Source organism: Zea mays, chromosome 10 (assembly GCF_902167145.1).
Source record: "Zea mays cultivar B73 chromosome 10, Zm-B73-REFERENCE-NAM-5.0, whole genome shotgun sequence".
Taxonomy (NCBI): Eukaryota; Viridiplantae; Streptophyta; class Magnoliopsida; order Poales; family Poaceae; genus Zea; species Zea mays.
The window spans coordinates 104,506,635-104,521,872 of record NC_050105.1 but is presented as its reverse complement, the minus strand read 5'-3'; the positions used below and the strand labels follow the sequence as shown (position 1 = coordinate 104,521,872).

Genomic DNA, 15,238 nt, shown 5'->3' with positions numbered 1-15,238 from the left:
AACCTTTCTTAGAACATAATGAGCATTGAAAGCAAATGGTCTTGAGTGCTTAGGCAAGAGAGTTGGTGGTTTAGCTTTGCAGTTGTGGGCAAAATGACCTTCATTTCCACACTCAAAGCATTTGATAGGCCTGTGAGTCTGCTTTGGCTTGTATTGAGTGGTAGCTTTCTTTTGCACAAAGGCATTGTATCCAATACCACTCTTGTTGTTTTTCATGACAGTGTTCATAAGCAGCTCATTTTGGAGGTATTGACCCTTGTTGAACTTTTGCACACTTGTTGCAAGATGTTCATTTTCACTTTTTAGTTTCTTGACCTCATTTTTAAGCCTTTGATTATCCACTGCCAACTCATTGTTGAAATCATTGTTCTCAATAGCAACCTTTCCTCTAGTAGTTGCATCAGTCAAGTAATTCTTCAATTTTTGGTTGTCTAAAGTCAGGACTTCAACTTTTTCAGTCAATTCAGTATGTAGACTAGTTTGCTCTTCTTGACTCAAATCATCACATGAGGTTGCTACATCAATCTTAACAACAGGGTTAATAACCTCATGTGTTTTGCAAGATAAAAGTTCATTTTCAACAAGAAGATTGTCATGATCAAATTTAATTTGAGTATAGTCTTCCTTGATTTTAACTAGTCTATTTTGCAACTCCCTATTAGCTTCATTTAATTTGTCACATTTATCCTTAGCATCTTTTAGGGAGTTTGTGAGCTCATTTACAGTTGATGACATAGTTTTATTTTCTTCTTTTATTTCATCACTAGCTTTTATAACTATGTCATATTTGGCATTTAAAGATTCATTTTCATTTTTCAACCTATCACATTTAGCTTTTGACTTTCTAATGGCTATGTGATATCGCTCCTCACGCTCACTTCTAGTTCCTTCGTGTAGAGCACAAATGTCCATCCATAAATCATGAGCATTTTTATGATTTCTTACTCTATTGAACACATCTTTGCAAAGGCCTCTAAAAAGGGTGTTTTTGGCCTTAGCATTCCATTTCTCATAATTGAACTCATCACCTACAAGATTTGTGGGATCTCTAGGTTCGGGGAATCCTTGTGTGGCGGCTTTATAGACACCAATGTCTATAGCCTCTAAATATGCTTCCATACGAATTTTCCAATAAGGAAAATCGTCACCATAAAAAACGGGAGGAGGTCCATCCCCACCTGACATCGTAACTCTAGCGGTTAAGCTAATCTACGAGCAACAAGGCTCTGATACCAATTGAAAGGATCACGATGCCCAAGAGGGGGGGGGGTGAATTGGGCTTTTCTAAAAATCAACACTAATTAAAACCTAAGCAAGAGCTAAGCAAGAGCCCAACTTCACCCCAACAACTAGCACTAAGAATATAATACTAGAAATGCAACAATGCTAAGACAATACTTCAAATACTTGCTAAACAAAATACACAATGTAAAGTGCTTGAATTAAGTGCGGAATGTAAAGCAAGGTTTAGAAGACTCCTCCAATTTTTCCCGAGGTATCGAAGAGTCGGCACTCTCCACTAGTCCTCGTTGGAGCACCCGCGCAAGGGTATCGCTCCCCCTTGGTCCTCGCAAGAACCAAGTGCTCACTACGAGATGATCCCTTGCCACTCCGGCGCGGTGGATCCCTTGAGACCGCTTACAAACTTGAGTCGGGTCACCAACAAGATCTTCACGGTGATCACCGAGCTCCCAACGCCACCAAGCCGTCTAGGTGATGTCGATCACCAAGAGTAACAAGTCGTAGACTTTCGCTTGACCAAGAGAAGCCTAATGCAAGTGGTGTGTGCTCTAGGTGGCTCTCGCTAGCGCTAATGAGGAACAAACGCGGATTAAGATTCTCTAATCTCCTCACTAGGCTTTTGGTGCTTGCAATGCTCTAGCAATGTGCTGGAATAAATGTGGAGTGCAAGACATTGAATATGGTGGGTGCAAGGGGTATAAATAGCCCTCACCCACCAACTAGCCGTTATAGGCACCTCACTGCGCAATGGCGCACCGGACAGTCCGGTGCGCCACCGGTGCGCCAACGGTCGTTTCCAACGGCTAGTTCTGACAGCTAGCCGTTGGACTCATGGCACACCGGACAGTCCGGTGCACTGTCGGGTGCACTGTCCGGTGCGCCACTAAAATTCCTTTCTGAAACAGGTGCTCTCGGGTTTCTGCGAAGGGAAGGCCTCTTCCCCGGACCAGCCTGGCCCCACCTGGCAGAGGGTGCACCGGACAATCCGGTGCACACAGGACAGTCCGGTGCCCCAGGGCCAGAAACCCTAACTCTTGTTTTTCAGCTGATTTTCAAATCGGTTTTCGTTCTAACTTGTGAGTGAGTTCTAGAGTGACACCTAGCACTGTATGTGAGTGTGATTGTGCACCAACACTACACTAGAACTCTCTTGGTCAAACTACTCATCGACAACCCCTCTTTATAGTACGGCTAAAAGAGAATAAAAGACCTAACTAAATCGCGAGTGTCCACATCTCCTTGACACTCGGACTCTGTAGACCTTCACCTTTTGTTTCGTCGTTTTAGCCTTCGCTTTGAGTTCTTATCTCCGGGATTGTTTTCATCGTTGTAGTACTTCTACCTGTAATGCGACCTAACTTACCATTTGTCTCTGCAAAACACACGTTAGTCACATATAATATTACGTTGTCATTAATCACTAAAACCAACCAGGGGCCTAGATGCTTTCACGCCCGCTTACGAATTTGCCGAGAATTTCCTCGGGCGTCATCTTGGTGTACCTGGGATTCTCACGGATAAGGTTTATAAGATGGTGATCAATAACAGTAAATGACCTTAGCATGAGTCGAACGACGTCATGATCTGTCCATCTTGTGCTCCCATAACTTTGGATCTTGTTGACCAGGGTCTTGAGCCTGTTGTATGTTTCGGTTGGCTCCTCTCCCCTTTTCATGGAGAATCTCCCAAGTTCACCTTCCACCAGTTCCATCTTTGTAATCATGGTGGCGTCATTACCCTCGTGAGAGATTTTGAGGGTATCCCATATTTGCTTGGCATTGTCCAAGCCGCTGACTTTGTTGTATTCATCCCTGCATAGAGATGCTAATAAAACAGTAGTAGCTTGAGCATTTTTATGTATTTTCTCATTAATAAACACGAGATTATCACTACTATCGAAATGCATTCCATTTTCCACTATCTCCCAAATACTAGGATGGAGAGAAAATAAATGACTACGCATTTTATGACTCCAGAAAGAATAATCCTCTCCATCAAAGTGAGGGGGGTTTTCAAGTGGAATAGACAATAAATGTGCATTCGAATTGTAAGGCATACGAGAATAATCAAAATAATAGTTTTGATTAACCGTTTTCTTTTTTGACGAAAAATCTTCGTCGACGTCATCCCTTGGTGAAGAGGAGGAGGCGTCACTGTCGTAGTAGATGATCTTCTTGATGTGCTTCTTCTTCCCATCTTTCTTCTTGTTGTTTTAGCCTGAGTCGGTGGGCTTGTCACTTTTTGGCTCATCAACATAGAGAGCCTCCTTCTCCTTGTCGTTGATCACCATCCCCTTGCCTTTAGGATCCATCTCTTCGGGTGGTTAGTCCCTGAACGAAGAGTACGACTCTGATACCAATTGAGAACACCTAGAGGGGGGGGGTGAATAGGTGATCTTGTAAAAACCAAGTCTAAACAACACAACCTTGGTTTATAATAAATGTTAACAGGATTAAAACCAAGGTGGTATGAATAGTGAGAAGAGAACTCTTATAGAAGAAAACAATCATAGTAGAAAGATGCGCAAGTGACACAATGATTTTATCTCATGGTTCGGCCAATGCCTACTCCATGTTGTGGTGACCTCCTTCGGTCAACGATTGCACTCAATCCCTCTCAAGTGATCCAAAGATCAACCTTGAGTACCATGGTTTTCTTCCTTATCTCAAGTTTTCCCTTTGTGAGGAATCTCCACAATTTGGAGTCTCTCACCCTTACACAATTGATCATAGTTAAACCATAAGAGTAAGTGAGGGAATAGAACCACACACACGAGACAAACTTGCAGTGACTCATGCACCACAAAACGAGAGAGAGGAGCACAAAGACATCACAACGGAGTTACAGTTCAAAACAAGTGCCCAAAACTCAATCTACTAAAGCAAAGGCATGAATTCGATGTCTCGGCATTGTTGGATGTTCAATGACTGCTTGGTGTTACTACTCCATGCGCCTAGGGGTCCCTTTTATAGCTCCAAGGCAACTAGGAGCCATTTGAGCTCAATTTGGAAGGCTCTGGTCGCCTTCTGTCCGTGGGCGCATTGGCAGTCCGGTGCACCACCAGACAGTGAACAATGCGTGATTCCCTTCCTTTTCTGGCGAAGCCGACCGTTGTAGCCACCAGCCTCTGTGGCACACCGGATAGTTCGGTGGCACACCGGACAGTCCGGTGCGACCTTATGACCGTTGGCTGAGCCACGTGTCTCCCGCTGATCGTGCAGTCGACCATTGGCTGGGCGCGTGACTGGTACACCGGACAGTCCGGTGCACACCAGACAGTCTAGTGAATTATAGCTGCGGTGCTCTCAGCATTTTCCCGAGAGCGGCTTGTTCGCCGGGGCACCAGCCTGTGCACCGGACAGTCCGGTGCACCACAGGCTGGTGCAAGTCTGGCTTGCCTGAGCCAAACTCCTCCCATTCTATTTCTCTCACTTTGAGAAGGTTCCTAGCACTTAGTAGAACAATGTTAATACCAAGAACAATTTACTAAGGCTAGAATCATACCTTGTTTTTCCATTTGCATATCTTTGACTCTTAGCTCAATAAAGTCATAACTCTATGTGTTGGACATCTAATCACCAAAACATAATAGAAATGGCCTAAGGGCACATTTTCTTTTCAACCACACTCGGACATCTATTGTTGTCTTATAAATGAACTTAATTATCTTGCTTCCTGTACATGAACAAATTTAGCTTGCTTTGTGGATGGACATATTTTGATATTAAATTAGAGTTACATAAGACATGTTTTATATCTGGTCTTTTTAAGTCATAGATTTTTTCAAAAATTTTAATTAAAATTTTGTTTTTATTTTATTTTTAAAATAAATGTTTTATATTTCGACAAAACTTGTTCTTTCAAGTAAAAAAATAAGAAAATAAAAATAGATAAAATAAATTTCAAATACTTCCTCCATCTCAAAATATATTTCGTTTTATTCTAAATATATATTCATTAGTTAATCTATAAATATAGTTTGTATATGTATCTATATTTATTATTATTTGAATGAATGTGGATGAAAAGAAGAGTTAGAAAGAACAATATTTAAAATGAAGGGAATATTATTTTTGAGAAGATTTATATGTGTAAGTACTATTTTATAGAAGTCCACTGTGAATACGTATAGCAAAAACCTCTACCTTCTATGAGCTTCTATGAGCCAAGTAAAGAGAGAAGCCGAGAAACTGTGTTTCACGTCCCGGCGATGAGCCCCCGTGTGGTCCTCCTCTTCCTCGCCGCCCTCCGCCCCTGCGCCGCCCTCGTCCGCCTTCACTCCACCACTTTTTCCTTCACTTTCCTCGACGCCCCAGCGCGCTTTGGTGAGCATCGCCCTATCCATCCCTCAATGGAGCATACCTGTCCTCTCCCTTACATTATATTGGCGCATAGGCCCCCGAGTGAGCGGCGATGGGATCTGCGGCTCCCTGCGTGCCGCTGACCCGGCCGAGGCGTGTGAGACCATCAAAGACCGCGGCGGCCGCCGCGGCGCGGGCCGGAAGGCTTTCGTGCTGATCGCGAGGGGCAACTGCAGCTTTGAGGAGAAGGTGCGGGCGGCGCAGCAAGCGGGGTTCGACGCCTCCATCGTGTACGACGATGAGGAGAAGGCCAGCCTTTACTCCAGTGAGTACCACCATACCATTCTGCTTAACCCTACTCTTGGTTTAGGAACTAGCCTACAACTTCTGCAATTTGTTTGCCCCAGCTAAAGTTATGGTTAACTGAGGAATTTCGTCTGTGCTCATTGTATTCGTTGCATAGTAGGCAGAGTGGCAGACTATTTACTTGTTTCTGCAGAATTGTTAATGATTTCTTATATCAACTTATACAAATATCTTTTAGCTGATGATGGAAGTGTTTTTTTAGATTCTATTGACGATGGATCTGTGTATGCTTACACATCTGTGTGACTATTATATTCATTCAGTGCGTCTTCCTGCAAAGAAAAGAATGATCCACCTCATGTAACTACATGAGTAATAAGAATTTTGCAAATGTCTTGTCGGCTACTCTGCTTAGAATTTTGCAAATGTACTTAACTGTTAGTTAATTTATTAAAAATAGTAAATCTAAAATGGAGATCTGCTATCTGAGACAATGATTTAGATCCACATCCACTAACTTATGGTGACATGACTTACTTCCCCTTTGGAACATAGGAGGTTTTCATGCTTCATGTGTTTGTCTTGTGAAAATGAACTGATTCTTGTGAAAATCCTATACAAATCCTGTGAAATTCCTTCATTTCAAAGAGGCCCTATGGAAGAAATAGCTGTTTCCCTACTCTTTCTTTTGCTTGTTCTCTATAAGAATGAAGGCAATGTCTCAAATGCATCCAAGTGGTCAGACCAAGGAAAAACATGGTAGCATTGTACTAATAAGAAAATTTGCATTCAAATTGGATGGTTACTGCCATTGCCACTGCCAAGCAGAATATAAGTTGTATGCACATTATTTAGTGCATCAAACTAAGGCCACCATCCATTGTTTTTGACTTCTAAAAAAGTTAATTCATTTTTTGCTAATTATTATCGAATTGGACTCCACTTTGAAATCAATTCATTCAGGTTTATTAACTTGTATTGGAGTTGTCTGGTGCAGTGGTGAGGGTTGTCTCGCTGAGTAACCATGTTGCAAGTTTGAAGCGGCCTCTCCGTATTTGCAGGGGAAGGCTTGCCTCGGTTTATCCCTTGCCCAGAACCCGCTCATATGGGAACCACCATATGGGAGCCACCGGCACTCGGTCTCCCTTATTGGGTCTGCCGTTATTAGTTAGTATGACAGCAGCACTCGTTTCACTTATACTCCTTATTTACAGACTTTAGCTCTTTCTTGTCTCATGTTTTAAGGCATCATTGGGAGACATGAATCAATTCAACCTCTTTACCATTACATTGGTCCATCATGCATGAGTATTATTGATGAAAAACTCATGTAGCGTTATTCCTGATGAAGTTGCGATAACATCACTAGTATGGAGTCACTGTCAAGAAGTTTCGTTTGGCTCTTACGCCACATGTTACATCCTTAGCCATACTTTGTGCAATTCTTATTGTATACTTAAAGGCAACAAAAAGGTTTACAGATTAATTTTCAGTTTGTTACTATAATGATCATGCAAATTTTGATGCTATGCCAATGCGATTTTAGTCATTGCTTTTTAGGTAGACAATGAAGATATGCTAGAGGTGCTAAATAACATGTTAGAACAAAAAAAACTATACCCATGCACAATTATTAATTTTCTCTTGGTTACTATATCTCTTCAATCTTTCTAAAAGTGACCTATAGTATATAGATAAAGAGCTAAATGGGAGAACTTTAAGTTCCAGTTCTAAGGAGGCTAAGCTCGGCTAATAATTCTAAATTCATTGATTGTGAGGTGAAAATGCTGAATGCCTTGATTTCATTGAAGTTGATCAAGACTCTAATGTCATATAGTTATAGTAATTGTCGTGTGTTTACTTTCTTAGTCATACAATTTTCATTTGCCAGTTTCACTTCTTGTTAACTGAGGACAAGGTTCAAAAAAGCCCTAAGCGCTAAGCGAGCGCTTGATGGGTGAAAAAGCTTAAGCGCAATTAAGAGTTCTTGCAACTGCAAATATCGTAAAAATTCAATTATATAGCTAAAAGATGGGTTTTAAAGGGGTCTTACAGCAACAATTCCTTGCCTTTTGTCCTCTTCTCTTTGTTAATGTTCATTTTCTATTTTAGTGTTCCCTTTTCAATCAGCTTGTCCCTTTTCTTTTTTAAGTTCCCTCAAGATCTTCTTTGCACTTCTCTTTAACATATGGCGATACCTTTGCACAATACTTCACACCAGTCACTTTGTGTGCAAGGTGTTGCTTGAATTGATGAATGCCTCCTGAGCTCTCATGGCCACAAATAAGGCACTTGACTTTAGTCTTGTCATTTGGATCACATAGCCTTCCCCCACTCCCATCCAAAATCATTTGATTTTCTCTTGAGAAGAGGCCCAGTGCGATCCTGATTCCCTTCTGCAGCCACCACCCCAGAGGGAACAACAGCAGGCAGGGCCTCTGACTCTGCCATCCTAGGAATACATGCAGAGAGAGCAATGAGGTTGAGTAGAAGATGGACTCATGGACAGGACAGTAAAGCAACGCAATTGCACAAGAGCAGAGAAGACTGGAGTATTAGACATTTAGACCATCCCAATAGACAGTTAAGCAACACAATTGCATAAACCCAATATTCATTTTCAAGTTCTCAACACAGCAGCAGACTAGCACTAGCAGAATTGCACATAGCTATTAGCTTAAAGAGCAGAGAGCACAACACATGAGAGTAGACAGTAGCACAGCACAAATGCACATGACTTGTAGGCTTAGCATAGCTGTAGCCTGTAGCAGACTATCACAAGTAGTAGCAGTATCAGGCAGAGCAACCGGATAACTGTAATAGCAGACTAGAGGCGATTGAAGGATAGTAGGATACCTTTCCTGATGTCAGGCCTGGCCACCTGGGTGGAGCTTGCAGGCGCGGCGTGCCAGAAGAGGACTCAGTTATCCTTCCCGTGTGCGGCGCCTCCTTTACTTTGCTCCTGCGCGCCTCTTTCCTTCCCGTGCATGCTTGCCTCCCGCAGTCCCGCATGCCATTCTTTTCCGCGTGACCCGCACGATTTCAGCGGCGCAGCAGCGGGACACTGAAGCGCGCACTTATGCGTTTGAGCACGATTACGCGCTCGATTAAGAGGTCTGGGCACTTAATTCAATGATTAGGGCCTAAGCGACGGCCAAACCCCACGCTTAGCGCCTAATCGAGCACTTAATCACGCTTTTTCAAACACTGACTGAGGTATACATAACTAACACCAGCACACGAATAAAATGTTTGGCTGCCCTTAGAAAAATGATTTCCATGATCTCTGGCTGAACATTGCTACTAGCTTAACAAGTTAACTCTAATGCTTCTCAATCTATTAGCAATACTGGCCTGCTACTTCATGCAAGTAAACCAGGCTTAAGCAAAAAAAATATTTTAGATATGGCAATACCTCTGGTAGGGTTCCTGATCCTACCAGGGATCTCTCTCAATCGGTAGGGATGAATGAGGGAAGAGGGAAGACAGGGGCGGCGCTGGGGCGCCGTCGTTGTGAGGGGACGGTGCGGTACTATTCACACGTGAACAGTACCCGCTCCCGAATAGTGCGCAGAGAGAGAGAGAGAGAGAGAGAGAGAGAGAGAGAGAGAGAGAGAGAGAGAGAGAGAGAGAGAGAGAGAGAGAGAGAGAGAGAGAGAGAGAGAGAGAGGGAGGGGGAGGGGGAGGGGGAGGGGGGGAGGGGGAGGGGGAGGGAGAGGGAGAGGGAGGGAGAGGGAGAGAGAGAGAGAGAGGGAGAGGGAGAGGGAGAGAGAGAGAGAGAGAGGGAGAGAGAGAGAGAGAGAGAGAGAGGGAGAGAGAGAGAGGGAGAGAGAGAGAGGGAGAGAGAGAGGGAGAGAGAGAGAGAGAGAGAGAGAGAGAGAGAGAGAGAGAGAGAGAGAGAGAGAGAGAGAGAGAGAGAGGGAGGGAGGGAGGGAGGGAGGGAGGGAGAGGGAGGGAGGGAGAGGGAGGGAGGGAGGGAGGGAGGGAGAGGGAGGGAGAGGGAGAGGGAGAGGGAGAGGGAGGGAGGGAGGGAGGGAGGGAGGGAGGGGGAGGGAGGGAGGGAGGGAGGGAGGGAGGGAGGGAGGGAGAGAGAGAGAGAGAGAGAGAGAGAGAGAGAGAGAGAGAGAGAGAGAGAGAGAGAGAGGTCAAAGTAATCCTAGCTCCCTCAGGGAAACTAGATATGTTTCTGCTTGTTTATAGGAGAGCCCTTTACAGATTACTTATAGTCCTAGGAGACCTTATCTAATCCATGTAACCAACTCCTACTTATCCTCATCTAATAGATATCTCTCCTATTTATTCTCAATATTTATCTCCTATTGATTCTCATCTAATAACAATACTTATCTCCTGATCTCCCCCTGCGCCTTCTTCTCTGGTGGGCCTGGACCAGAGGCGGTCATAACAACCTCCCTGATTGAATTGCAAGTAAATGACATTTCTTTTAGTTGTCTATCATAGGGAAAACACAGTTGAGCTAACACTGGTGTACATGTTTTCAAATTGTATAATCGAGCCTAGTCAGACATGTCCTAGTCTCCTAGTAGCCAAGATGTATATACTCACATCATTTGGTAAAGAAAGAAAAACACCATGGTTATTAAAGCAATGAAACATTGAAGTGCTCATGAGTACTTTTTGACTTTAAAACGTCTTTTTAAACAAGAATGACAAAATATCAATATAACATAAGTTAACAAAATAATATCAAGGGAAATACCAACCTCCCATAATAACAAGTACTAAGATGACATGTCCACAACCACAAGCACACAATCAAAACTAAAACGACAAGTTCTAAAATGACATGTGAGTGTGACAAGCACACAATCAACTAAAATGACATGCCCACAACCACAATGACACAATTGTCCCTCAATTTCCCTCCCATCTACGATCTCTCAGTAACCATCATCCAAATCATCAATATTAGTAACCATCATCTCAATCTCCCTCCCTTGCTGGATCTTTACGCTTCACGCTTTGGCGCTTTACGCCTAAAACTAGCGCTTTACGCTTTTTCGCGAAACGTTCTTGCGCTCCAGGCACTTAGCAGCATTTTGGCGCTTAAAAGGCGCTTAAGCGACTTTTTAATAACCATGAAAAACACACATCAAGTTTTAAACATGGACCGTCAGAAGAGGAGCTCATCTTCGTAATCCCTTCGAGTTGGTGATGTGAGCATAGGCTCCTTAGGGTTGATCAGGATGGACCCTGGCAGCACGTGATGCCTGGCTGAGGCAGGGATGGAGCCAGCAGCTCCCTGCTTGTGCTCCTAGCCTAGGGATGTTGGGAAGAGAGGACCAACGGCTTGGAATGGATGAGGTGGCTCCAGCTGGGAAAGGTGCAGGGTGGTGAGAGCTTCTCCTGTGCATTCGAGCTCCTGCAAGGTGGTGGCTGCAGTCTGCAGTGAAGGGGATCCTATGGGAGAGGAGTGGAGGAGGTATACAAGTGAAACCCTATTGGGCTGAAAAACAATAAGGCCAAGTGTCCAAGTGACCAGGTGCCAACCTAGTTTGCGTTCTCATCTCCCTCGGCTAGTTGTTCATATCTTAATCTCTCGAAAATCACTAATCAGACAACTAGAGTTCTGATTGGCCTAGTCGACTCGGGGTGCCTAAGTGAGCTGAGCGGACTGATAAGCCAACTAATCATGATTAGTCAAACGACCTGATTATATTGCTGGTGTAGGATGTACCACTATGCTCATCAATGTAGTGAGGTTTCTATAGGTACCTGAGTGAAGAGCTTCTCATCGCATGAGAATCTGAATATCAGAATAAATCTTATCAATGTTAGACACGAGAAAATGTTTTTTGTGCTGTTTAGCAAAGAATTTTTTTTTTCTGTATTCATCTATTCAGTTTTTGTAGCCTTGTATGAGATTTCCTGTTCAGTTAATAGTTTCCTCCTTTATGTTAATTTAGTGGTTGGTGAATCTGATGGCATACACATACCTGCGATATTTGTTTCCAAGATGGCTGGCGAAACACTAAAGAAGTTTGCCAGGGGTGAAGATGAAGAGTGCTGTATTAACTCGTCGATGGATGAGACTGCAGGGACAGTGTTGGTAATGTCATTTGTGTCACTTGTTGTCATCATGTCAGTTCTTGCTTCTTTTCTGTTTGCTCGAAACTGCCGACTTCTACGCCATGGAGTTGATAATCACCCACCTTACGTCAAGAAACAAGTGGTGGAAAAGTTTCCCTGCTCAGCGTACAGTGCTCCCTGTTCTAGTGAAGATAATTTCCAGGAAGCTTGTGCAATTTGCTTAGAAGACTACAATAATGGTGATATGCTTAGACATCTCCCATGCAAGCATGGTAAGAGCTTGAGATATTTTAGTACTTGCTATCTTAAATTATTGTTGCTGATCGGTAGTTACCAAAGATACGGAGGTGCTCAGCCATATAACTGTTACTTCTTTTTTCTCAGTGATAAATACAAATTTACCACTACAATCATATATATATTGAATGACCCTGATGGGTAGGTGCATATTTTCTCTCTTTTTGCATAATCCATTTGTTTCAAGGCAGACAATGATTTTGGAATTAACATCATGATATCCATTAGTAGCAAGTCTGCTCAAAACTTTTCATTTCTTATAGCTCTCCCACTATCTTATCTTCGATATTTTCTCTCTTTTTGCACAATTCATTTGTTTCAAGGCAGACACTGATTTTGGGAACTAACATCATGATGTCCATTAGCAGCAACTGTGCTCAAAACTTTTTTATTTCTTATAGCTCTCCCACTATCTTATCATCGATAATTTTATTTACAGAATTTCACAAGATCTGTATTGATTCTTGGCTCACAAAATGGGGCATCTTCTGCCCTATATGCAAGCTAGAAGTAACGTTGGGCGGGTAGGCACACTTCATTACTGCATCCAAGTGCTGGCAGTTCTATTGAAGATTGTTGATCTTTTGATCCACATTGCGAGGTTCAATATTCATTTTAATCATTGATCTTTGAGAATGAAGTACAGATCTCAGTTCCTCAGGTTGGGCCTTGTAGTGTGCTACTAGACTACTGCGTTCAGGTTAATATTTCGATCATCTGTTTGATATCCTTGTTTGGTGTGTGGAAGAGCTCAAGGAGCTCTGCTGCTGATAAATGTCAGCACTTCTGTTGCTGTGTATTGCCCTGTATTCCTAGAGAAATTAGGTGTTGTGTGCAAGCAAAGTGTAATCGTAAGTCCAATGTAAACCCCTTTTATACCAGGTTACGTTACCTTGCTCATTTTATTTTGTGGGCACAGATAAATGCTCGTTAATTAGGCAGGGGTTGATCTTACTCTAAAAAATTGTCCTAAGGCTCAGAAATAACGATGTTTGAAGATGCATTTGTTGCAAAAAACGATGTTGGGATCAGATTTTGATGAATTTATTTTCCTACCCGCTCAGGGCACTAGGGGTGGCATCATGTTGGCTTGGAAGAGTAGCGGTTTGCACAATACTCAATAGTAGGATTGATATTTTCTCGGTTTCCGTTCAGTTGGCTCAAGACAATGGTTTTGGGTGGTGGTTCACAGGAGTCTATGGTCCTCAAGTAGATGAGCTCAAAATTCAATTCCTGCAAGAACTTTGTTTTGTCTCGTCAGTCTTCAATGGTGCTTGGGCTGTGGGTGGTGACTTTAGGGCCTGTTTGGTTCACTAACTCAGTTGCCACACTTTGCCTAACTTTTCTGCCTAAGGTTAGTTATTCAATTCGAACGACTAACCTTAGGCAAAGTGTGGCACATTTAGCCACAAACCAAACAGGCCCTTAATCTTATATACAAGGACGAGGAATACCAACCTTGATAGGTCTACGATAGGTTGATTTCGATGTTTCCTTATTGATCTTGAACTACAAGAGCTTCCCATAATCTGTAGAAGGTTTATTTGGTCGAATGAGCGTGAAGCCCTGATGCTAGTATGGCTAGACAGGGTTTTCTTCTCTGTTTGGGAGAATTTATTTCCTAATAGCATCCTCTAGAGCTCTACATCCATGATTTTGGACCACTGTCCCCTTCTATTGGGTTTGCATGAGTTCTCTCAAGGGAGGAGGCGATTTCGCTTTGAATGTTTATGGCCTCGCATGGACGCTTTTCTAGAAGAAGTGGATAGGTCATGTTGCCAACCAGTTGATGCGGTTTGTCCCCTGCAGTGCATCACTAACAAATTTGGGAGGCTTTTCACGTGACCTTAAATCCTAGAGTGATCGAAAAATTAGCAACATTAAGCAGCAATTGCAACTAGGTCGGTTCATCCTGCATAGGCTCGAAATTGCCCATGATTCTAGACCTTTGGTCTCGCTTGAAGTTTGGTTGCGCAAGCAACTTAAGCGACATTGTTTGGGGCTGGCCTCCCTTGAAAGGAATACGACCTGAATGCGTTCTAGGTTGAATTGGCTCAAGGAGGGGGATGTCAACACCTCCTATTTTCACCAGAATGCACGTTACAGGAAAGAAATAATTATATGACCAAGTTGAAAGTGGGCGATCATATTGTTACTGAGCAGGATGATAAAAGAAAGTTGTTTGGGACTTTTACCATAATCTTCTGGGTACGGCAGTGCAGAGAGATTTCACCCTCAATCTTGAGTCCTTTCATCACTGAGTGATGGAGTTAACTGACCTAGAGCAGTGGCGGACCCACTGCTCGGCTACCCTGGCTGGCTGTCTGGGCTCTGCTGCTGCATGCCATGGACAAATATACGTATTTCAGAAGCAAATTATAGTTTAATAGATGAGTGCCCGTGCGTTGCAACGGGAACGTATAATAATACGATAACTTATATACAAATGTGTGTTATATTGTTATGAGAAAATGTTTCGGAATCCATTGTAATCCTACCCATATATAAATTGTTATTTTAATCTAGCTATTTCACCATTACATTGCAACGATTAGTAACATATTGATTTATATATATGATTTTAATAATGTCATTGAGTTATAATGACAGCACAATTGGGGAAGTGTTATTTAGAACTCAAATATCAGAAAAAGGGTACTAAGAAAGCACCGAAATAAGGTAATTAACTCTATCACAAGAACCAAGTGAACAATAAAATATCTTCATTCCAGCAAACAACATGATAGCCTAAAACTCAGAAAAAGATCAATACAATGTTGACCGTACATCACGGCCATCACCATTGTCATCATTTATCAAACATGGATAATATTGATCACGTCGTGCACCTTCAGCATGCATTGAAAGCTCTGTTTCCACCCCTAATGATGAAGAGGTCAAAGTAGAGGCCCTTGACGGAGCAGACGTAGTGCGCGGCGACGGCGCGGGCATACCGGATGAGCTTGCCGCACCAGGCGAGGCGGAGCTGCAGGAGCACATGCACGAGGTGCGTGACATCGGTGCAGGTCCAGGTCCAGTAC

The 15,238-nt window shown here is 43.0% G+C and overlaps 1 protein-coding gene across 1 annotated transcript; it reads left to right on the top strand.

Moving 5' to 3' along the window:
• Positions 1–5,381: 5,381 nt before the first annotated feature.
• LOC100276255 (uncharacterized) lies at positions 5,382–13,251 on the top strand. The gene is made up of 4 exons (NM_001371540.1): positions 5,382–5,567; positions 5,638–5,868; positions 11,777–12,172; positions 12,637–13,251. The coding sequence occupies exons 1-4, from the start codon at positions 5,393–5,395 to the stop codon at positions 12,723–12,725; spliced, it is 891 nt and encodes a 296-aa protein (NP_001358469.1). The 5' UTR covers positions 5,382–5,392; the 3' UTR covers positions 12,726–13,251.
• Positions 13,252–15,238: the final 1,987 nt, after the last annotated feature.

Excerpts from the sequence above, each read along its gene's own strand:
- LOC100276255 (NM_001371540.1), top strand. The coding sequence starts at position 5,393 with ATGAGCTTCTATGAGCCAAGTAAAGAGAGAAGCCGAGAAACTGTGTTT. Across the intron at positions 5,568-5,637 it reads CGACGCCCCAGCGCGCTTTG|GCCCCCGAGTGAGCGGCGAT; the intron begins GTGAGCATCGCC and ends ATTGGCGCATAG. Across the intron at positions 5,869-11,776 it reads GAAGGCCAGCCTTTACTCCA|TGGTTGGTGAATCTGATGGC; the intron begins GTGAGTACCACC and ends ATGTTAATTTAG.